The sequence below is a fragment of the Oncorhynchus kisutch genome, linkage group LG9 (assembly GCF_002021735.2).
Source record: "Oncorhynchus kisutch isolate 150728-3 linkage group LG9, Okis_V2, whole genome shotgun sequence".
NCBI lineage: Eukaryota > Metazoa > Chordata > Actinopteri > Salmoniformes > Salmonidae > Oncorhynchus > Oncorhynchus kisutch.
Window position 1 is genome coordinate 28,935,790 of NC_034182.2, and position 24,947 is coordinate 28,960,736.

The 24,947-nt window shown below is 41.2% G+C and overlaps 1 protein-coding gene across 16 annotated transcripts in view; it reads right to left on the reverse strand.

The window, feature by feature from the left end:
* The window catches only part of LOC109897029 (adhesion G protein-coupled receptor L3), a 303,186-nt gene that overhangs the window by 168,030 nt on the left and 110,209 nt on the right, over window positions 1-24,947 (reverse strand). For all 16 annotated transcript variants that reach the window (XM_020491529.2, XM_020491527.2, XM_031832342.1 and 13 more), the window contains exon 5: window positions 6,992-7,101. In XM_020491529.2, coding sequence (XP_020347118.1) covers window positions 6,992-7,101 — 110 coding nt within the window. The remainder of the gene's footprint in view (window positions 1-6,991; window positions 7,102-24,947) is intronic.

Below are 24,947 nucleotides of genomic sequence, written 5' to 3' on the forward strand. Positions count from 1 at the left end.
TGATGTCTTCACTATTATTCTACAATGTAATAAATAGTAAAAAATTAAGAAAAACCTTTGAATGAGTAGCTGTTACAAAAGTTTTGACCGGTAGTGTATGTTAGAATTAGAAAATAATAATGGCTTCTGCATAATGCTAAAGGCCTTTAGTGACCTTGTAACCCTCTTAAGCCCTCGATAGCCCTGCCCACGTGAACGGCAGCTGTATGGATCTGCATTTAAATAATTAAAATTTCACAATTTCATCATTATAGCGACGAGGTGGCAGAATGGTATCATTAGGCGCTAATAGAGATTCATGGCTGAGCGGAGGCCATTTTGGTCATTTTTCACCCTCTTTCTTCCCCTCCTTTCTGCCTGTTCTCTGAACCTAGGAGGGCACAGTGACTAGACTCCCACATCTTAATTAATGACACAAATTAGAGGGCTTTGAATAGCATGTGCCTGGGGGGGGGGTCACGTATACAATTTCTATAATTTTTCCCTGAGGGGCGGGAGGGGGGTCACGGGTACAATAGCTCGGTCTAAGTCTCTGCCTGCTGTGCCTCCTTTCGCCCCTGTCCCTCAGCCTCCTTCCGCCCCTGACCCTCTGACTCCTTCCGCCCCTGTCCCTCAGCCTCCTTCCGCCCCTGTCCCTCTTGTATACTCCTCTGTCTCGTTTCTCCTCTGTCCCCCATTTCTCCCTCCCTCTCCCTCCCTCCCTCCTCTCCTCTCCCTCTCCCTTTCTCCTCTATTGCTCTCCCTCCCTGGGAGCAGTAGCTGTGCTCTCTCATAACCTTGACAGTGCAGGAAGCCGCCAGTGTGTGTGTGTGTGTGTGTGTGTGTGTGTGTGTGTGTGTGTGTGTGTGTGTGTGTGTGTGTGTGTGTGTGTGTGTGTGTGAGCATTAGTGTGTGTGTGTATTAGTGTGTGTGTGTGAGCATTAGTGTGTGCGTGTGTGTGTGTGTGTGTGAGAGAGAGACAGGTGCAAAGACTTGGCGCACAGCCAACCAGTCATACACCAGGGAGAGGCAGCAGACAGACCGATAGAGGGGAAAATAACACAAGCAAAATAAATAAAGATTAAATACATTTTCAGGAACATGGCCCGGAATTGGAGTAGAAATAACTTAATTTCACTTCCTGAACATGCCTTGATTCCAGAAACTTGAAATTACAGAAGGGAAGCAGGAAAATGGAAGCAGGCAGAGGGGAAATAAGAAAGCTTTTAGCCTGGCGATAAAGAGTGTTTGGTGAGAGAACACAGAAGAAAGAGGGAGCTTCATTACACCAGTCACACTGTAGGAACTCGGATTAGCAGGGCGATATCGCAGAGAGAGACCCCAATGAGGCCAATCAGAGTGATAGCCCTGGCACTAAGCATCCCTTGTGTGCGTCTCTCTTTTCTTTGAACTTAGCACCCATTTCAAAAATGTGTGTGTGTGTGTGTGTGTGCGTGCCTGCGTGCATACGCGTGTGCCTGTGTTTCTGCCCATGAAGGACCAAAAGATAGAGGCCAGAACGAGGACCTGCTAAATTACATGGCTATTAGTGGGGGGAAAGCATTTTTCCACATGCCCAGATTCACCTCTAACACCTCCATTTATCCACATTGGTAATCACACCCTTCCTGGGCAATTACCGACCCACTACTGGAACAATGCAGGAAAATACATGCATTAATGTCTTCTAATTTCCCTCGCCTTTCCATGTATCCTCTATGATAATTAAGTTACACACTGTATCCTTGTTGAAGTGAGAAGTCAGTGCATTCAACACTGTATTAGTATGTATTCCTCTTAGTAAGTAGCCTTCGCCTGCTCACAGTTGGTTAAAATCACACGATGCACACCAGACGACGTCATCAGTCTCTCTGGATGTTGTCATCGGAAAAAAACGCATCTATCTATTTGACTACAAAACATAGAAACGCACCATTTTCATGTGGTTCTAGAGATGATCAATTTGATGTTGAACATTTGGAATTTCCCTTTAATCAATTAGCAAAAATGTGATTATTTAATTACAAAACACAATGACTGTGGATCTGGGAGCCTACGGATCTGGGAGCCTAACCATGGACATAATCGGTTTGTCAGTGTTCAAACCAATGACTGTGACATTCAAGATACAAGTCATTGATTTGATTTCCCCCTTATATTTACACACACACACACACACACACACACACACAGTAAGACCATAAGCCATCATCATAAGCTTTCCCCAGTTGCAGGGTGGTCAGCTGCCACCAAACTGTATGATAGCACTGCAATCCCCCTTTCACACATTAGAATAGGTAGATATAGTCATTCAGGTGATGAGACTCCCTGTAGGCTCCCTGTAGGCTAATGCTGGTGCCTGCTGTGTGAATGCCTTATATACAACGGACGACTAAATGACTGACTGAGTTAGTTATATACTGTTTATCTGATAAAGATGAATACATATGCAATTATACATCATAGGCTAGATATTGATGCCATTACTTGCGTTGTGAATGACAGAAGGTTACACTGACACAGACAATTTGTCTTTTCCTCTTAAGCATTTAGCCAAGACTTTACGTTTTCATGTCATCATTTTTCATCTCAAATCAGATTTGAAATCAATCTCGCTACAGGCCTCAGGGAGCCCGGCTGACTATTACAAAGTGCCTGGTCAGCCAAACAGTCCATTCACACAGGTGCTGTTTACTAAAGGTGTGACCGTGGCGTAATGTCGCCCGTAATGACACCACATTTTGAAGGGGGCGGCATTGTAAACGACACCCACGCGCCACATTGATTTCACATTTCTATCTGCCGTCTCAGCACCAGGCAGGTGCTGAGTGTTGTGCCAAAAATAATCAGTCGTTTGATTCGGTTAGGCCGCCGAACCGGTTTCTGCTTATTAAGGATTGATTGCTCGTCCATGCGGAAATAATTAGAAGCATAAATAAATAAATAAAAACGTCTTATTGTCGGGCAAAAGTACGTGGCTGTGCGCCACGACGTATAGCTGAGGACTGACTACCTCATTTCAGCCAACTCAAAAAGGTCTTGATTACATGATTATACATCTTGGCTTAGCTCGTGCACACAAGACGTTTTCGGAGCTGGCGGGATCCCGCTGTGCATTGTGGCTTTTCATTCTTTTTTTAACAATGTATTTATTAGCTTTCCTGCAAGAACAGGAAAGCTCTGGTTTTACCTCGTATCGGGATTTATCAGCAGAAATCAAGGTCAGTACATTCGCCATCTAATTAGTCATAGAGGAGGTAGGGAGTTGGGAAAGGCCCATGCCAGGTTGCAACCCTCCTCTTTTTCCTCCAAAGGGAGTTTGGTGTTCGGCCAAACATTCCACAAGGGAAACTGCCGCCTTTTCATGTGTTTTCTTTCATGACCCTGCGGGGAACTAAGGAGCACTCCGAGGTGTTATGACTATATGGATTCATTAAAAGTTATGAAAGAGTGGGGTCAGAGGGCTACTGAGAAACAGAGTTGACCTCTAAAAGATTGGGTTGGGACCTGCTCGTTAAAGAACGGACATTTTGATAAGCGAGGGACGGGACTGACGGGAGCGGAGTCTTTCTGAATCTTTCTGGAGACATGAGAGAATTTGAATCAAGGGCCCGGTTTGAATACTCTTAAAGTGTATCCTCCCTTCCTCCGTCCTTGAGCAAACCACTGATTTGACACAATGTATGATTGGTGAAAGCAATGCGGTGACACGCTTGCACTGATCAACCCATCCACGTTATATCAGTGATTATTTCAAGGAAGGGTTGAAGGACGCGAGGCGTTTTTAAGAGTATTCAAACAGGGCCTGAGAGTCAAGGTTATAGGTCATCATCACAACAGGACGACGGGCGCATCACTCATTCCAAAAGGGTAGCCGTAGTAATCCACAAACTGCATGGCAGAGCACGTCTAAACAAGGGAAGCACAGGGGAGGTAAGTGAGTGTTCTCGCGTTGGAGGAAACACAAGTTCATGCTGACGCGAACATAAAGACGGCTTATATCATTGGCAACGTGGCAATATCAGAAAGTAGTTGTTTACCCGACGAGAAGCGGTATAGAAGTAGAGTTGGTTTCTCCAAATTACTCTGTCATCATGACACGCATGGGCTCTGCGCCAGCATGATTGCCTTCGACTCAGCACCGTCTTGTCGTCTTGGACCGACTATAAAAAGGAAGCTCTTTTATCGCGAATGATTATTCCGACTATTGGTCTGCATCTCTCCAAATCACAGGCAAACACAGGTGTGGCTAGCTCCCAGAATAACCGCCATTACAATTCATGGTGTGAATTGAAATCACCAATTAATCAAAACGATATCATATGGGGTCAGAGTGAAGCTCTCTCAGAGTGAAGCGTCTCATTCACTACTATTGCAGGTGTGGGTCTGATGGAGCCCTTCTCCTCTGCTCATGGAAGATGGAGAGGAGCTGTAACTTGTTCTGACAGTGCCTGCTTTCAGCACCGGAATACTGATGAAAACATCTTCCACAGGAAGAGAGAGATATAGGCAGAGAGAGTGCGAAAGAACACGAGAGAGAAAGAACAAGAGAGAGAGAGCAAGAGAGAGAACTTGTCTGTGGGATATACTGTGGAGATTTTTTCGGCTGGAGGAGAATTCACACCATGGGTGGCTGGTCCTCTTATTAGTCTCTCAGTCAGTCTGTCTGGTGATAGGCTGGAGATGGGGTTGGGTGAGGGGGTATGGTTCTGGAGAAGGGTGCGGGGGTATGGTTCTGTAGAAGGGATGGGTGTGGGGGGCTGGTTTACCACACATTCCTTCTTATACCATCTATCTGCCCATAATTGCCTCATCTCAAATCCACTATTTTTCCTAACATGTTACTCATTTAACTGGCAATATGTAAAATCACAAACAAGTCAGTGCTTTTGGCCATCCTAGCTATTAGCCCTCTATGTCTTCTCAGTGTCTTGAGAAGTGCTCACATCAGTACTGGAGCTGTTACAGGAATGTATTGATGGATTCTGAAATGGAGTTGCAATTGTGATGCTGGGGAGGTGGTTGTAATCACCAGTGTTTAATACAAAACAAAACACTGATTCTAAGAAAAGAGAGGGATGCTTACTGTAGGATGTGTCTGAATTCACCATCAGGGAAGAAGATCCATTATTTGATGTGGACTGTTGAGTCCAATGCTACCACTGAACAAATGGGTTGTGGCTCAAATATATCCAAGTACTGTATGGTGGATAATCTTACGATAAGAACCACCACCATGGAAATTAGAGCTTTAAAAAAAATCCAATATATATTTTCTGACAGGCTGCCTTTTCATTGCATAATCACCTCAGATTTTTGTATATAGAAAACGTAGATAAAAACACCGCAAAATGAAATAACATCTGATATGTGACATTTGTTTCATTTGAAACGCAGCATGATACCATCCATTCTCCAAAGGCACAAAGACGGATGGCAGCAAATATAATTGTCTTTAACTGACACATCCAGTTCATTCCAAATTACAATAGCTTCTAAATCCCATGTGGTTAGCTTTTGACACATTCGGTACCACAGGCTTTCACAGCAAAAAACGTTCTCCTTTCGAGGTCAGCGAAACAATGTGGGAGGTCGTATGATAATGGCCGTGCACTTCCAGTGACCACATCCTCTCTTCCTGTTTGTCTGTTTAACCCGGTCTACACGCTGGTTATTCCATTCACACTTCAAACCTTTTCCATTTCCAGTTCACCCATGGATACCTTTGGGGTGCTTCGGTCATGCTATGATGCCACTGTGGCTGAAAGGCATGCGGTTTTGAAGGTTTTAAAAAGGTTCAGGCCTAGGTCTCTCATCCCATATACGGCGTGTGTTTGTGAAACAAATGGCCTAGCTAGAAGCTAAGCTAATACAATTGAGTTCTGTTGGAATTGAATTGAACACAGCAGCTAAAAACCTGACTGCATTTCGAATAAAGCTAAACTTCCTTTGAGGCTAAAGGACTAACTTGGACACAGTTGGTAATAGCTCCGACAGTTCCGTTAGCTCCCTTCTCAATGCTTAGAAGAGAGGCTGAATACTCTGAAAAGGATCAGTTGATGACCGATGCAATATTTTCATTTTATGTGTGTGAGCAAATCAATTGACCAATTGCAAAACATCTGGTTATCTTTCAACGTCAAAAAGGGCTATTTATGTGGTTCCATCATTAAATAGGGCCTCTTCTGACAGAGAAGTCTGTCTTGTCAGCTGTCTAAAAACACTGTTAAAAGGAAGACCAGGTGGAATAAGAATGACATCAACATTGACATGTTACGTATGGATGATAGCCTTTTGAAGTATAATACTACATTCGATCTTCATCTCGCTTGAATCCAATGCCTCACTTGTATACCAGATCCCCGTAGCAATCAATACACTGCACATCAGAAATCTAATAACATGTATTTCTTATAAGCCCAGTATGGCATGTGCTGGATTATCATTGACAATGTGTTATTCATACATGAAGATACAAAATGAGTTGGATAAAGGAGAAAAATATAATCAGACATTCACACAGATATTGTCGGAGATAAAAATCGACCAGGGTTTGGATAAAGGTAAAACATTTGACACTCTAAAGTGAATTTGAACTTTCATTTTTCACATTACATTGAGGGCACAATCGATAGTCCTGCACAATAGAGGTTACCGGAATCAGATACTGACATTTCCCAGCACCCATGCTACCGCACTTCAGACCCCTTCTTATTGTTGCATCCTTAAAAAGTGACCACATTTACTTTAATGACATAATCATACATTTTAGCATATGACAGAGTGAAGTGGCATTGCTGTTACATGAAAATTAAGCGTGATGAAGAAGGAAGTTACAATGCAGAAATCATCATGTACTATGTCACAGGCTTTGTCCCAAATGGTACACTATTCTCTCTATAGTGCACTACTGACCAAAGTCCTATAGGTGCACTATATAGGGAATAGCGTGCAATATGGGATAAAGCGATGAACTGCTTCGAGAAACACAAGAGAATGAAGAGATACGTACTGTAGGGTACACATTCGTACTGGACTTCTAGGTACTTATAGGTTCCGGGGCAAGGGTCAGGAAATACATCTGGTCCAGCCACTACAGCACACTGGGTCCGATTATTACATCTGAAAGGGAAGAGAAAGGTCAGGTTAACGGGGCATCCTGGGATTCAAACAACAAAGCAGTCAGCCTGCAATCGTTTTTTGGTCAACAGCTGAGGGACAGGGCAAGAGAAATGTTAACACTCAAATTCATAGACAGACATATGGATGCGAGGACTGACCATCCAGGATGATCCAAATTATGGTTTTACAGCATGTGTAAAACCTTACAGTGTGTGTTTGTGGATTCAGAAATACTGACAATAGAATCAAAGTCAATATCCAGAGGTGCCCAATCAAACGCTGATGTTGCTACATTGGCAAACATGATAAATATTTAGCATGTGGTTAATGAACTAGAATAAATTCCCATTTCATTTCGCTGCTCAGATTAAGAGGTCGATGCATTTGCGGGTTCTGTGGACATTGATTGCCATGCTGTCAATGGTACAATCATCCATTTGACGAGAAGAATAAGGCTAAAACAATGTCAATATCCAAATGACACCCTATGCCCTTTATAGTGCACTACTTTTGACCAAAGGCATATGGTCCCTGGTTGAAAGAAGTGCACTATGTAGGAAATAGGGTGCCCTTTGGGAGGTAGTCGATTTCTCTGCCGTGATATGAATTTGCACTGTGTGCAGACTGATAATCAGGGTATGACGGATGGGGACAGGAAACAGTCGGCCGAGTGCAAAATCGGCTCAGACGTGAAAGAGCCTTCACCTCGGCTTTCATTATCAACACAATTACTTGGCTGGCAGTGTCTTACGTGTGCCATTTTACTTTTGGCATTCATCAATCAAAGCTCAACCACCACATGCACCCGATGATGTCGCCAGGCGTAATGACACCGCTTACTGCACAAAATTTACCATCACATGCTTAACCCCATCAGTCCACAGATCCCAGCAAAAAAAAAAGACTTTTCATTTACAGTATCTGACCATTTATCTGCTTGTCCAGACCTTATATTTAGCCTCACATTGAATGGTTTTACCATTTTCTTTTCAGGACAACCAGAGCTACAAGCAGAACATCAAACAATTTGACATAAACAGATCCATCCATTAAGGTCCACCGCTCGTCGAATATCTCATTCCAAAATCTTGGGCATTAATATGGAGTTGGTCACCCCTTTGCTGCTATAACAGCCTCCACTCTTCTGGGAAGGCTTCCCACTGATGTTGGAACATGCTGCGGGGACTTGCTTCCATTGAGCAACAAGAGAATTAGTGAGGTCGGACACTGATGTTGGGCGATTAGGCCTGGCTCGCAGTCGGCGTTTCAATTCATCCCAAACGTGTTCGATGGGGTTGAGGTCAGTGCTCTGTCATGAAGTTGCCCTCTTTGGGTACAGCAAGCCCCATCCCCCTCTCCCTGCCTCCTACAACTAGGCTGGTGTGGTCAGAGAGGTCGTAAATTCCTCGAAGAGAGTATCTCCTCATGGCCACAGTATAGAGACAGAGTGAATTTTCATAGAGAACAAAGGAATTTCTTCAACCTCACAGAACTTGAGGTCCGAACAACATTTATGTTCCAAAGAAGGTATAAAAGATCGGTGAAGAATACAGCTACGATCTGGTCCGTTTGTTACATTTTGGTGAAGCTAATGGGAGACGGTGCGGCCACATTACCATAACGCTGTTTATATAATAGCCTCAGATTTGAGGTTTACATCTAATTGTTGTATAAAATGAATGAATGAGGATACTGTTTAATGTGATTTTGGACTGTTTAAAACTTCTTCGGGATAGGGGGCAGCATTTTCACTTTTGGATAAATAGCGTGCCCAAATTCAACTTCCTGCTGCTCATCCCCAGAATATAAGATATGCATATTATTAGTAGATTTGCATGGAAAACACTCTGAAGTTTCTAAAACTGTTTGAATCATGTCTGTGAGTATAACATAACTTATGTAGCAGGCAAATCCCCAAGGACAAAGCATTCAGATTTTTTTGCTTTGAGGTCACTGTCTAGTCAATGAGTTTTCATTGGGAAACTAGATTTCTAAGGGACTTGTTTGTAGTTCCCCCACTGGATGTCACCAGTCTTTAGAAATTGGTTGATGTTATTCCTTTGTGTAATGAAGAAGTACGGCCATTTTGAATGTGTGTCATTTGAAGTGGACTTTTTGAGAAGGCGAATGACTAGAAAAGTAGCGTTAGTTTGTTGTCTTCCTGTATTGAACACAGATTGTCCCGTCTACAATTTGATCGATTATTAACATTTAAAAATACCTAAAGTTGTATTACAAAAGTAGTTTGAAATGTTTTGGCAAAGTTTACAGGTAACTTTTGAGATATTTTGTAGTGTTGCAGGTTGGAACCAGTTTTTTTCTTGATCAAACGCGCCAAATAAATTGACATTTTGTATATATATTGATGGAATTAATCGAACAAAAGGACCATTTGTGATGTTTATGGGACATATTGGAGTGCCAACAAAAGAAGCTTGTCAAAGGTAAGGCATGATTTATATTTTATTTCTGCGTTTTGTGTGGTGCCTGCAGGGTTGAAATATGCTACTCTCTCTTTGTTTACTGTTGTGCTATCATCAGATAATAGCATCTTATGCTTTCGCCCGAAAAGCCTGTTTGAAATCTGACATTTTGGATGGATTTACATCGAGTGTAGCTTTAATTTGGTATCTTACATGTGTGATTTAATGAAAGCTTGATTTTTATAGCATTTTATTTGAATTTGGCACTCTGCATTTTCCCTGGCAATTGGCCAAGTGGGATGCGACTGTCCCGTCTATCCCAGATAGGTTAATGAAGGAAACTCCAATGCCCTTTTGAGTTGAACTAAATCAGAGGACCGCCCATGAGTACAGTTAGGGTCGGGCATCCTGGGACAGGCCCTTTTCTGCAACTCCTGAATAAAACCCCAACTTTGAGAAATTCTCACTTGACCATGATTTTCTCCATTACGAGAGGACGAAGGTTGCAGACCATTGCTGAATCTTTTAACCATACCACGTGGTTAAACTCTTGGACTATCGATACCGACAGAATAAGAATTCGGTATCATTGAACGCGAAGAACGACAACCGCTGAAACATCCATTCTACAACAACATGAATGAATGTCACTCTGAACAAACCACTCTAACCATGAAAGAGGGAGAGAGAGAGAGAGATAGAGATAGAGAGAGCGAGAGGACAAAAACTCTCCAACAGAAACAAACTTTTCAACAAAGATCCCGACGATACACTGAGCGTCAATATATATATTGATTGCAATTGTACCCGAATGAGTGAGCATTCATGTGCAAAGGATCAGCATTTCAATTGTTATAATTATCAACTTTGTAGTGTCTCATCTCAGTTGGCCCCCTTTTGTCCACCAAGCCGCGATACCGGTTTATCCCACTAGGGAAACTCCGTTATCATTTCCTTGTACTTATCTACTTTGTTTATGCATTTCTGTGAATTGCTTAGTTAGAAAAATAAATTATTTAAGACAATTGATGTATGGATGACTCATAGTGAAGACTGCGTTTGGAATGAGACTAACGTGAGGTAAAGTAAATAATTCATTAATTCGAAGACTAATTTATCAGATATAAAATATCTGAAAAGTTATTAGGAAATTATAACTTTGTAATCTGAATATTTTCCTTGGTGCCCCAACTTCCTAGTTAATTACAGTTACATGATTAATCAATTTAATCGCGTAATACTAAATACTTCAGTTTAATGATGCTAAAGACACGACAGCTCTGTGCAGGCCAGTGAAGTTGATCCACACTGATCTTACAAACCATTTCTGTATGGACCCCACTTTGTGCACTGGGGGGATTGTCATGCTGAAACAGGAAAGGCTCTCCCGAAACTGTTGCCACAAAGTTGGAAGCACAGAATCGCATAGAATGTCATTGTATACTGTAGTGTTAAAATTTCCCTTCCCTGGAATTAAGGGGCCTAGCCCGAACCATGAAAAACAGCCCCAGACCATTATTCCTTCTCCACCAATCTTTAGTTGGCACTATGCATTTGGGCAGGTAGCGTTCTCCTGGCTTCCGCCAAACCCAGATTTGTCATTCGGACTGCCAGATGGTTAAGCGTGATTCATCACTCGAGAGAACGTGTTTCCACTTCTCCAGAGTCCAATGGCAGTAAGCTTTACACCACTCCAGCCCACGCTTGGCATCACACATTTTGATCTTAGGCTTGTGAGCGGCTACTCGGCTATGGAAACCAATTCTATGAAGCTCCCGACGAACAGTTCTTGTGCTGACGTTGCTTCTAGAGGCAATTTGTAACTTGGTGAGTGTTGAAACCGAGGCACCTGGAGGTTCTGTTCTGTGAGAATGGGTGGCCTACCACTTCGCAGCTGAGCCGTTGTTGCTGCTAGACATTTCCCACTTGCAGTTGACCGGGGCAGCTTTACAAGGGCAGAAATTTGATGAACTGACTTGTTGGAAAGGTGGCATTCAAAGTCACTAAAACCATTCTACTGCCAATGTTTGTCTCTGGAGATTGCATGGCTGTGTACTCAATTCTATACACCTGTCAGCAACGGGAGTGGCTGAAATAGCTGAATCCACTAACTTGAAGGAGTGTCCACATCCTTTTGTATATAGTGTATAAATGCTGTAAGCACAGAAATTGTTTTCTCACTGGAAAAATTAATATCCAACCAGTCAGTGTGGAGTTTGTGACAGCGACTATGTGAGCATATTATAGTATTATAGACGCTGTCCTGGGATTTCCTATGTTCTTCTATGGACAAGAACACCTTACGTTCTAACGACTCTTGTGTAGCTTGTGAGCATCATAGTGCTCAAACCATTGACTCTATAGACGTTTTCGTAAAAATACCCGTTACCGGGCCCTTTTGGGATCTGCCCTTGTCTCACAAACACCGCTCTAGCTCAGCCAACGTAAATTACACAGACTAATGATATCTACGGACAAAATCCAACAAATCCAAATGGTACAATCCAGAAGTCCTAAGCTCAAACAGTGTTTAAAAAAGGGTTAGTCCAAAACGCACCAGCGTTACGGAGGGACTCATTTGATTAAAGTGTATTGATTTGTATGATCGAATCATCTGTGCACATCAGTAGACAAAAGGTCAATGCCACAGCTAGAGGAGTTAGAAGTCACATACCCTACGCACGTGAACCTCTGCTTAACATTCCTTGACAAGCTATGCAAAAATCTCTTAAAACATACAATCAAACAAAATCTACTAGCATTAACTGGCTATATGTGTAACGTATTGACTACCAAATCTACACGTCTTACCTGTCTACATCTAAAACGTATTGCCTACCAAATCTACACGCCTTACCTGTCTATATCTAAAACGTATTGACTACCAAATCTACACGCCTTACCTGGCTACATCTAAAATGTATTGACTACCAAATCTACACGCCTTACCTGGCTACATCTAAAACGTATTGACTACCAAATCTACACGCCTTACCTGGCTACATCTAAAACATATTGACTACCAAATCTACACACCTTACCTGGCTACATCTAAAATGTATTGACTACCAAATCTACACGCCTTACCTGTCTATATCTAAAACGTATTGACTACCAAATCTCCACTTCAATCTACTAGGTTCATCTGGCAGTATCTAAAATTCAATAACGTGTCACCAAGAGCCATTCACAATATACTATATGCCCTATGCATGAGAGTCAATCCTCTTCATCATCCTTGACAAGCTATGCATAAATCTAAAACTCATATCAAAATCTTCTGATATCTACTAGGTTCATCTGGCAATATCTAGAATGTATTTACTTCTCAACGAGGAGCCATTCATTCACAATGTAAATCAAAGAAGGTCAAGGCGCAAGCTGACACAATGATTCATGCAGTACAATTAAAAGGTTCCCTCACACCTTAATTAACATTGATTGTCCCTGGACTAATCAATCGCTCCAGTAAGGGGAGAGAGTGAAGGCAAGACTCGTTTACAACCTCGCCCCTTAATGAGATATGGTCCAGAGCTTCAGCACCCATCCAGGCTTTATGGGGTCATGACCCCCCCCCCCCCCGCCGTCACTCACTCACCCCAGATTAAGGGGCGAGAGCCTCCGTTAGAAATGTCTGGAGGGTCGTTTGTTCATAGGAAGAGTTCATTCCAAAGGCTATAAACGCCACTCAAATAAATAAGGTACAGGCCAATGAAAGAAGACAATTATAGAAGCCTTCCTTATCGCCAGGCAGGTTTCTCTCTCAGTTTACTATCAAGGAATGGGGTGCTCTTGTAATTGTCAAAGGTGATGGGGTGAGTAGATGTTGGGATTGGATGTCAGCTGGAGTTAGAAAGGCAAGGTCAATTGGGACAGGTATTACGGGTAAGCTCTTCAAACACAAAGGCGTACACACACACACATATATACATTTGTGAACATACATGTACACACACACACACAGTACATTATCGTAAATACATTTTACTTGAAGAAGCAATCATGTTATTTCTCCTGTTTATCATGATTAATAGATTTAAATATACCCCCCTGAATATTTAAAGAGGAGAGTTCTCTTTACAGAAGGGCTATTATACAAAGCCAATACCATCCTCCACATAAGAGTTTATTTTTGATTAAAACATGTTGACTGAATGTCATGTCATTTCCAAAACTTTCATCATGGTTTGTAACACATTTCCTCTGGGGTGGATGAACATATACAATACTCCACGATGTGGGTTGCACATTTAATCCATGCCTTTACATCTGTCTTGACCAATATTCCAGTTCCCACAAGGCATTGTGTCACATCTACACAGCATGCAACTTAACCTCTATCAAGTTGCAACAGGAATGCCCCCCCCCCCATTCCCTATTTGCAACACTATGTATGACCTATTTAGTGCACTACTTTAGACCAGGGTCAATAGAGCTCTGATCAAAAGTAGTGTACTATGTAGGGAATAGGGTGCCATTTGGAACACATCCCTCGGTCTCATGTGAACTGGCTTTCTCAAAGCACATAGTACTCCAGATGAATAACCCCCCCCCCAACCAAAAAAAATACAAAATAATTAGTTAAAATTAAACACATCAAGTTCCACTTGGCACTACGACTTCACAATGACCAATTAGGAGGATAAATCAGGGTTTCAGACTCTTGGCTCAGACGCAGACCCTTTGAACTAGCAGGGTGAACCAACGGATTCGCATGGTGTTGATTGATTTAAATAAGTAATTGGGGGAGGGGAAGCTGATCCGAGATCTGTACCTTGGGGGTATGCTTTGAAAAGTTTGTGGTGATACGCACATCTTTCAAACCGTAGGTGCTGGGTTAATAAGGAACACCTATGAATTCCTAGGGCAGAAATGATTAAATATTAGACTTCTCACTAAAGGCATCGGTCATACAAAAGTTATACTTAAATCCAAAATGGTTCTCTAGTAAATTATTAAGAATGTCTCACCCCATGTTCAGGAATGGCCTTTTTCCCTTTATTCAGATTAGAACTGCTCACTTTCGGTTATTTGAAAACAAAATCTCCAAAATATTGTTGCTTTTTAAACAAGCCTTAGAAAGTTGGTTGCAATTTCAGTTTATTCCACCTGAAAAAACAACAAATAGTGGTTAAACTCAAATATACTAATTGATAAAAAATTTAAAAAACATTTTTAGATTTAAAAAAAATTAAAAAAGGTATTTTTTTGCAAATTGCATCATAAATAGGACTGGTGGAGTTGTCACACATGCAGCTAACACAGACATATGGAAATGTCTGCTCTACCCAAAATTACAACCAACTAATTGCAGCATTACCACAAAAATGGAAGAGGCAAGTGGAAGGGGGGAAAAGTCTGTGTCGGCCCTGCATTAAAGACCAAAAATGGTTAAAGAAAATTGTGATAAATAAAGAGATATACCAATTTCATTTCAGGACCAAAAATGTTACAGCTGTGCCATATAGATTGCAAAATAGTTGGGAAGAGATTTTCGATGTACCGATTCCATGGCACATGGTTTATGAATTGACACGCAAAACGACACCGGATTCAAAATGTCTCATTTTTCAATTGCAGACAATTACATGATGTAGACAATTACAACAATATATCTGTAATATATTTTGCTCTGGCATGCATTGTCAACTGTGGGACCTTACATAGACAGGTGTGTGTCTTTCCAAATCATGTCCAATCAATTGAATTTACCACAGGTGGACTCCAATCAAGTTGTAGAAACATCTCAAGGATGATCAATGGAAACAAGATGCATCTGAGCTTAATGTAGCAAAGGGTCTGAATACCTATGTAAAAATGTGTTTTTTTATTTTTATAAATTAGCACACAAAAAAACGTGTTTCATTATGGGGTATTGTGTGTAGATTGCTGAGGTAATTGTTTTTTTAATCAATTTTAGAATAAGTCTGTAACGTAACAAAATGTGGAAAGTATCAATATGTACCTTCCAAACGCTTAACATGCAAGGTGTGTTGTCTAATGGAATGGAATTTCAAAATGTTCAAATTACTATGGATTATGTGATGTACGGCGTATGCTGTAAGCTTGACATATTATTGCAGTAGATCCTAAATTACTGCAGAAAAAGCAGCAAAAACTGGCTCCAAAAAAAAGAAATAGTACATTCAGCATCTGCAGTAAGCAGTCCAGCAGAACATTATATAAATAAAGAAATAAACGCTTGTCATCGTCTTGTCAACTGTATGACATTTGGATAAAAACTATTTCACTTTTCGACAGACTGAGCAAAGTACCACTCGCATACTTACTCCGTCTCGGAACACGGACAGAAAGAAAAAAGGTGATCGTATTAAGGAAGGAGAAAAAAAAAGACTCATGTTGACATTAATGGCTTGCTTCAGTAAAATGTAAATTGAGTATTCAACATCTCGGGGCTTGTGGGGGGGGGGGGAGTCTGCTTCTTCATTTTTCAATTTGGCCACAACCCCTGCTACAGCAGCCCCCGGCCAAGCCTTCCCTCCCTACCCTTTGCCGCCTGCTCCCTCATCTGCTGTTTGTTATAGCGGACAGATTAGGGTTTAGACAGCACAGCTGACGACGGTGGATGTGGCACAAAACGCAGAGCCCCATGTAAGCACAAATCGTAATCGCTATAATCGCTGCTTGATCCCACCGCTGCCACCACCAAATGACAATGAATGGGTTCAGTCATCACCCCATCCCCCCTCCTATTAAACAGACACTACTCTGGTGTCTGTCAAATACTGGGGCTGTGGCGTCCACTGTCGATGACACAGATTCTTCAGTGTTAGACAACTAAAATACAGGATAGAGTCTGTATCAATCTCCTCCTTCAGTTGTCAATGAACTGAAATACTGTTTGAAATCAAAAGGATACAGATGAGTCCAAAAAGCTGTTTATGGCACAATAGTCATGGATTTGAGATAAGTGACCCGTAGCATTAGCTGCACTGAATTGCTACATAATCAATGTTTACAATAATATCTTCTAGACATTTCCCAAAACAGCCATAATATGGTGCAATGACTCCACCCACAGGGACTGAGTTCTTCCTCAGGTCAGTTGCGTTTGAGGTATAAACATGTCAAAAAGAAACAAACACTCTGAATTTACTTTCACTTATTCAGAGAAAACGAGTCCCGGTTGTGTCCTCCTTGCATGTCTGTTTGAGTGTACTAGCTGGGGGAAGAGCATCACAGTGGAACACTCAGGCTGACAAAGTATCTGTTATTAGTCTGTCTCCAGTGGCAATAAGGGAAAATTGTGTGCTATGTTCTTCAGAGGAGAGAGGAGACACAAGTCTCATCTAACCTGGTCTGGAAAGGTCTGAAATGAGAGGTGTGGATGGTGTGGTAGGGTGAAAGAGACAGTAAGAAAGAAAGGATGAAAGAGTACATAATGCAAAAAGGAAGCACTTTTATATTTAAAGTGTGTATGGTTGCACATTTGTACAACAGTGTACAGAGCACCTTCAGAAAGTATTCACACCCATTGAATTCGTCCCCATTTTGTTGTGTTGTTAAAGTCTGAATTATAAAAGGATTACATTTAGATTATGTAGCACAATACCACATAATGTGGAAGTGGAATTGTTTCAACATTTAGTACAAATTAGTTAAAAAAACAAAAAAAGATTAAATGTCTTGAGTCAGTAAGCATTGAACCCCTTTGTTATGGCAAGCCTAAATAACTTCAGGAGTAAAAATGCGCTTGAAAAGTCACAAAATAAGTTGCATGGACTACCTCATCTCTGTACCCTACTCATACAATTATCTGTACGGTCCCCTCAGTTCAGCAGTGAATTTCAAACACAGATTCAACCACAAAGACCTGGGAGGTTTTACAATGCCTCGCAGAGGAAGAAGGGCACCTATTGGTAGACATTGAATATCCCTTTGAGCATGATGAGGTTACACTTTGGATGGTGTATCAATACACCCAGTCACTACTAACTCAGTTGCCGAAGAGGAAGGAAAACGCTTTAAAAAAGTTTAATGGCTGTGATACAAAACTGAGGATGGATCAAAACATGCATTGTGTTTGTAACAAGGCACTAAATTAATACTGCAAACAATTTGGCAAAAAAGCATTATGTTTGGGGCAAATCCAACAAAACATTTCAAAATACATTTTATTTTTAAAAAGGAGAGCCTGCCTGAATCTTTCATTTAAAAGACCCTTGTTCCCGTCAGACTCAACGTTTATCTGAAGCCATTCTTGTTATTTTTCTATTCATTTTAAATGTTTGTAGGCCTATGTAGCCTAATTGTATCTATGATCGTATGCTATCCATTTCTGTTTTTTATATGTTCTACTTAAAAATGTAAATTAACCAACGATATCATGCCACAGCCGGCCATGATTACAGATACTCGTGTGTGTCTTTTGACACTATATAAACTAGTGACACGCAGTGTTTATCATTATACCCTGATGAAGACAGCTTGTCTGTCGAAACGCTGGTTATTAGGTTATTAAATTAGTGCATCTAGGCTCCTAGACTGCGAGGCTCTCCTTTTCTTTTTCAAGTGTTCTTCTCTGCTAGCAGCACGTCGCCTAAACAGGTGTGCGTTTCTTTCCCCTCCAATCAATTGAATTTACCACAGGTGGACTCCAATCAAGTTGTAGAAAGATCTCAAGGATGATCAATGGAAACAGGATGCACCTGAGCTCAGTTTCGAGCCTCATAACAAAGGGTCTGAATACTTACGGAAATAAGGTATTATCCGTTTTTTTATTTATACATTTCTAAAAACCTGTTTTTGCTTTGTCATGATGGGGTGTTGTGTGTGTAGATTGTTGAGGAAAAACATGAATTTAATCATTTTTAGAATAAGGCTGTAACATAACAAAATGTAGAAAAAGTCATGGGGTCTGAATACTTTCCGAATGCACTATGTACATTAAATATTTCTGTATTCTAATGTCAACACATTTGATAGAATTTCTGAAAATATGTTTTCAGTTTATCATTTTGGGGTATTGTGTGGAGATGGGTGAGAAAATAAAACTAATTCATTTTGAATTCAGGCTGTAACAACAAAATGTGGAATAAGTCAAGGGGTATGAATACTTTCTGAAGGCACTGTAGATAGTGAGAGAGAAGTAACAGAGATAAATGGGAAGTGAGAGGGAGGGAGTGAGAGAGAGAAAGAGAGAATCAAAAAAAGAGAGAACAAAGGAAAGGGAGCGAGCAAGAGTGACGGACAGGTCAATATCCTTGTCCCTCTGTAGGGACCCATTACGCTTTAGTGATGGTCCTCCTGTCCACAGTAGACTTCATTCATTGTCTATCCCAGCTGCACGCCACAGCATCAATCTTTTTCATTCAGCCTGTCTCCCAGCCTGGCACAAAAACCCTTTAAAAACTGCATGACCATTTAAAAAAAAAAAGAAAGTTATAATAACAATTCAAGAAGAGGCAAATGAGTCTTCTCTTTCTTTTATCCCCACACTACAGCAAAATGTCTTTAAGCAGTGACAGACGAGAGTCAAGGACGTCGTAGAGAACCATGGTACACGTGTACTGTGTGTGTGTATGTGTCAATTGGGTATGGCCTTTGACCCCTTTAACTCAAACCTTTTCGGAGTGCAAGTCATACTGTGTCTGCCATACAAAGGCATGATAACTTGCATCTTTCCGTGGACTAAAGTCCATTCCTTAATTTGGCATTGAAACGGCATTAGTCATGACAGGGATTTTCAAAGTGCATATTATGAAGATGCCCACACGTACATGGAAAGCATCGGCAAGGTTAAAGAGTTCCCGGGCACAATACACCAACCTACACAGACATGCATGCATGAACGCATAGAGTGAGCTAGTGTTTATCTCTCTCACACACACACACACGATAAAGGATATATTATGGAAACACCAACTACATTTATCACACAAACCCAGAGTCTTCATCATACCACAGTTGGTGAACAGCACTTCTTTTTTTATCCATTTGTCTTTTTCCGTCCTCCGACATCACAACCCAGGCTGAATGGAGATTAAAACAACGAAGCCGAAGGAATGTAAACAGTACATACAAGGGAAGGCGTGTGGGAGGGGGATTAAATGCGCTGAAGCCCTGCAGTGTATTCAAGGCTCTGTCTACCAATCTCTTCAACAAATGGGTGACCCCCGCATGGAGCATCACGACAAGCCACCAAGACAATCAGAACATAAAGGAGATGTAATAAGACACATATTGTGGCTTACGTCAACTCAAAAGTTTAGAGAAGTGGATGGTCGGTTAACATAAGTGAAATATCCAAATAGTTTGAGAGGAGGCAAACTGTGTGGAAGTCTTTTGACAAAAGCACTCCGGGCGACAAACCTAATGCCCTTTCTATACTGCCACAGGATTAGCTACGTGGAACTAAGCAGACGCACAAAAGTGACTGCTCAATCACTACGACTAACTTGTAACATATTTATAAGATATTCTCTGGGACCTGAATGAATGGAGTTGTATTACCCATAGGGTTATGAGTTGTGGGGGAATTGTGGAAACTTTGAAAGGGTCTTGATTGATTGAATCTGGGTCATTCCTTTTGATTTTAGATCGGAGGGGAGAGCACTTCTCCAAATATGAGCGGCTTGGGACTTTTTTTCCCCTGACGAACATAATCCTACTCAGACATTGCAACAGATTAGCGGCTTTTTATATAGTGGGTTTTGACTGCTCACAATTCCCTCTCTCACATGTTGTATTTCTAAGATAAGCCCCTGTTCATCCTGTAGGAACAGCGAGTCAACAACGAATTAGGCACCAAACCACAGAATGGACTTCGACTGTCTCTCTTCTCCCTCCCTATTTAGGGACAATAACCCAGACTGCTGCAGAGCTTGTGGGTTATTGTATTTTAATACCATTTCATACCGAAGGGCCTATGGATGAACGAAACATATGGGTTTGAGTACTACGGCTTTATCCCTCTAGCACCGTGGCAGAAGTCCAAGACACTGTATGCTCAGTCCGTCATAAACATATGCATTTCCTGGTACACTGATACGTGTTTTGAAGAATGGGCGCTTTCTCAGGCCGGATGACTGAAACCACATTCCCGGAATGTAAGGGTGGGTCGGACAGTTTACAGGTCCCGATGATTGATGAGACAAATATAGCCAAGCGCTTCAAACATTCCCCCTCTACGATTTATTCAACTTTTCCATACTTACTGACTGTCGTCAGAAAGAAGTGGCTTGGCCTACGTATGATTATTCTTTTGATATGAAATATTCATAAACATTCGCAAGAGGTCTCTCAAATGCTTAACATAAATCAACATTCAGCAAGTTCTTTATCCTTCACTAACCTGGGTTGATAAACCCATTAGGTACACATAGTACTAACCTGAACCACAACAAAAAGGGCCTAAGCTACAGGCTAACCCCCTTGACTCTTACAGAAATGACTATGGCTACAGATGAGAGATCTTACACAATGCACCACATGAGTAAACCGCCTTTGCAGCAGCTAATGGGGATCCATAATTAATACACAAATCTATCCTTGCTTGGCCCAGAGACTGTTGGTGCAACAAAAGACCTAGGAGGAGGAGAGACGAGCCAAAGGTTATGGTTCAGACCTCAGGGAACAAACTCTGCTACCTGCACCTCAGCCTCGACGGAGTAACTACACACCGTACGCCTCATAGAAGTGGTGGAAGGTGGATGGCGGGTATGACGGTAGAGTGAGGAACTATTGCAACGCGAGGGTGTTTTGTAAGAGATATGACTATAACACACAATAGTAAAAAACATTAAGAGGATTCTTCGGATATTAAGAATATGGGAATGTAAAATAAATAAAAAACGCAGCTGAAGAGGTCTGGGAATGTTGTAAATAGAAATAGATGTGTGGCATGACTCGCGGCAGGTTGCTAAATCGGCCTTTCTGCCCCTGAACAAGGTAGTTAACCCACGGTTCCTAGGCCGTCGTTGTAAATAAACATTTGTTCTTAACTGACTTGCCTAAAAAAAATACTTAAAAGAGGGTAGGTTCGCACACAAAAACAGACTCCAATATATTCCTTTTGCCATTTTTTATGTAATGTTTTTCTAGCAGCAGCAGGGGGAAAAATCTCGGCACGGAATATTTGGTCAAAGCCTTCTTCACTATGTGTATTACATGCCTTAAGCCCGCCATCCTTGCTACTACAAAACCTACTAGCTACTTGCTTTGATAATGGTATTGAACCTACTAGCCTCATTCCACATCCGCCACAACTACTATAACTAACAAGCCTACATCAAGTAGTGCTTTAAGAAAGAGCATCTTTCATTCTAAAAATAGAATGAATAGCTCAATCCCATGACTATTGCAGACTGTGTTCAGAGTTCTTATTCTCACAGTTCTTATTCTTTTAGATCTTCCAAAAAATGAACTCTTTCAACAAAAAAATAAAAATGGAATTAGGTCTTTGATGTAGCCAAAGCTCTCGCTGGAAATTTAGATTTGTGCCATTTTTTTTGCTTATCACGCCCCTGTATCTATACTCTAGACGTGATTATTTTACAGCTCAGATATGAAGTTGCAGCATCCTCCTTTGATCATGACCCTTATCTTTTGAATAACTGCTATGGAGATATGAAATGAGGAAACTTCTTGGGTACCATCCAACCCTTCATAAATATGCTGTTTTACTTGACTCTTTCTCTGAAAAGCAGAAAAGGAAGAGAGAGACCCGGACATGAATGAAAAAAATTCAGGATATACTGCTTTTTTAATCTCGAATAAAATTTGCATTATTGCATTGCTAATATTGGTTTAAAGAGTGTTTTGCACAGCATTTCTCAATCAGACCCATCCAAGATCATCTGCAGTTGAACATAGCCCAGTAGACAAACTCCAAATCTCATCTATAATGCATGACTCCCATTTCCCCAGTTTTTGCCATTCTAGTTTCATCCTCGCACTGAACCGAACCACTATTGTTGACTCAAATCATCGGTACCTTTTAAATTCAAATTAAAACCATCATTTCCATATTTCCACAGACGTTTGCATGTTGCTCCATCCATGGACATAACAAAAAAAATAACTAGGAACATAGAGTCCTATGCAAATCATGCTGTCATACAGTCAGACACCGGCTAACTTAATAGGATTATATAATGTACACGGTACGTGCAATAGACTATATGCTCATTAAAATGACTAGTACCACCGCACACTAGTCTATACATTTCCTGCTTCTACTCTTTCCTTCTTTCTCCAAATACGATTGAGAAACAGTCAATCAAAACCAAAGCAACCGGGACAACTCCTTGGGGACGCAAGTCTAAATATCCCGCCCAATAGTCACCGAGGGAATTCTCCCACCACTGCGCTTTCGCTCAACGCACTGCGACAACCGCCAAGATTTATTGTCCAATTTCCCTCGTGAGGCCCGTTTCCCTGAATTCTGATAGGTGATGAATGTGTCAATCTCTTGTTGGGAGGTTGTCCATCTCTTTAGGTCTGTCGGTTAGAGAGCAAACAGGCACGTTTGGGCCTGGGTCATTACTCCTAATAGATTCAAATGAGGTATGTTGGTGAACTTGGGAAGTGATGACTGACCCATTTTGAAATGCATTCTCATCCCCTAAACCTGGGAAGGAAAGGTTGAATACTAAGAGAATGACAAACTGTATTGCAAAATATAAGTAAACAAGGTGAGTAGGATAGAGTGGATTGTTTTCTTCTGTACGTTTCAGGAGTTTCTACACTTCCAGTGGAAAATAGTGTAGGAGATCTTGAGCCTCTGCTTCCAAGAATACCTCTCTAATATCTCCCTGTCAATCTAACAAAACAGAGGCAGTCTTAATCTACAATAGGAATTAGACCACCACACAAGCATTATACAAAGTCCATTAGAATGGAAGCAATAAGGAGGCACAGAGGGGGCTTTTTGCAAGGCATGACGCAGACATACACATACAGGCGTAGAAACACACCCAACCAAACAACCCGAAATCATTACTTGCGTATACCAAAAAAGCTTTTTAACATATTTCGCAAAATAATGAGCCGCGGTATACATATCCGATCCGATTTAATGAGATTTTAATCTCTTTGTGTGTATGTAACTGCTTTCGCCCACAAAAAGGTCTAGGGTGTGCTTTCGAGATGGGAGGATTGAAATACGCAATAACCTCTGAATGGATTTGTTTGGTGGGGGAGGTTATCCACCGGGGTCTGCTTCAACAGATGATTTATGGTTTCCAGGATGAATTTTTCGATTCTTGCCAACAAATGATGCGGCTCCCCTCCTATCTTAGGTTGTGACGCTTGATTTATCTTCCAGGCAAAAGCCTGTAGGATTCATTCTAAGCCAGCAGCCCGAGTTAAAGTAAGCCCCAATCCGAGAGACACGGTAGGAAGTGCAGGACTGGGCCTTGTGTTTTTAGAGGTCACATGGATATTAGTATGTCAGCTTGTTGTGAATAATGAACATTTGGCATGTTAACATGTAAAGCGTAATTTGGCCGATTTGTTTTTTTTTAAGTGAGTCTCTGTCCTAAAGTGTGGATGGTTGACTTTTCCACATTTTGTTGTGTTATGGCCTGCATTTAAATTGAGATTGTTTGTCACTGACCTACAACAACAATGTTTACAAATGTATTAAAAATGAAAAGCTGAAATGTCTCGAGTCTTTGTTAAAGCCTAAATAAGTTCTGGAGTAAATTTATGTACCCCACAGATTAGAGGTCGACCGATTAATTAGGGCCGATTTCAAGTTTTCATAACAATCAGTAATCGTAATTTTTGGATGCCGATTATGGCCGATTACATTGCACTCCACGACGAGACTGCGTGGCAGGCAGACCACTTGTTACGCGAGTGCCACGTCAAAAGGACCATGTGGCTGCAATGAGCCAAGGTAAGTTGCTAGCTAGCATTAAACTTATCTTAGAAAAAACAATCAATCTTAACATAATCACTAGTTAACTACACATGGTTGATGATATTACTAGTTTATCTAGCTTGTCCTAGGTTGCATGTAATCAATGTGGTGCATGTTCATTTATCATCGAATCACAGCCTACTTCGCCAAATGGGTGATGATAAGCGCATTCGCAAAAAGAACACTGTCGTTGCACCAATGTGTACCTAACCATAAACATCAATGCCTTTCTTAAAACATGCATATTTAGTTAATATTGCCTGCTAACATGAATTTATTTTAACAGGGAAAATTGTGTAACTTCTCTTGCGTTCTGCGCAACCAGAGTCAGGCGTCCTAAAATGCTGCATACACCCTGACTCTGGTTGCGCAGAACGCAAGAGAAGTGACACAATTTTCCTAGTTAAAATAAATGCGAACTGTGTGAAGACCATTTCTTACGAACAAAGACCGTAATTAATTTGCCGGAATTTTACATAATTATGACATAACATTGAAGGTTGTGCAATGTAACAGCAATATTTAGAGGTGCCACC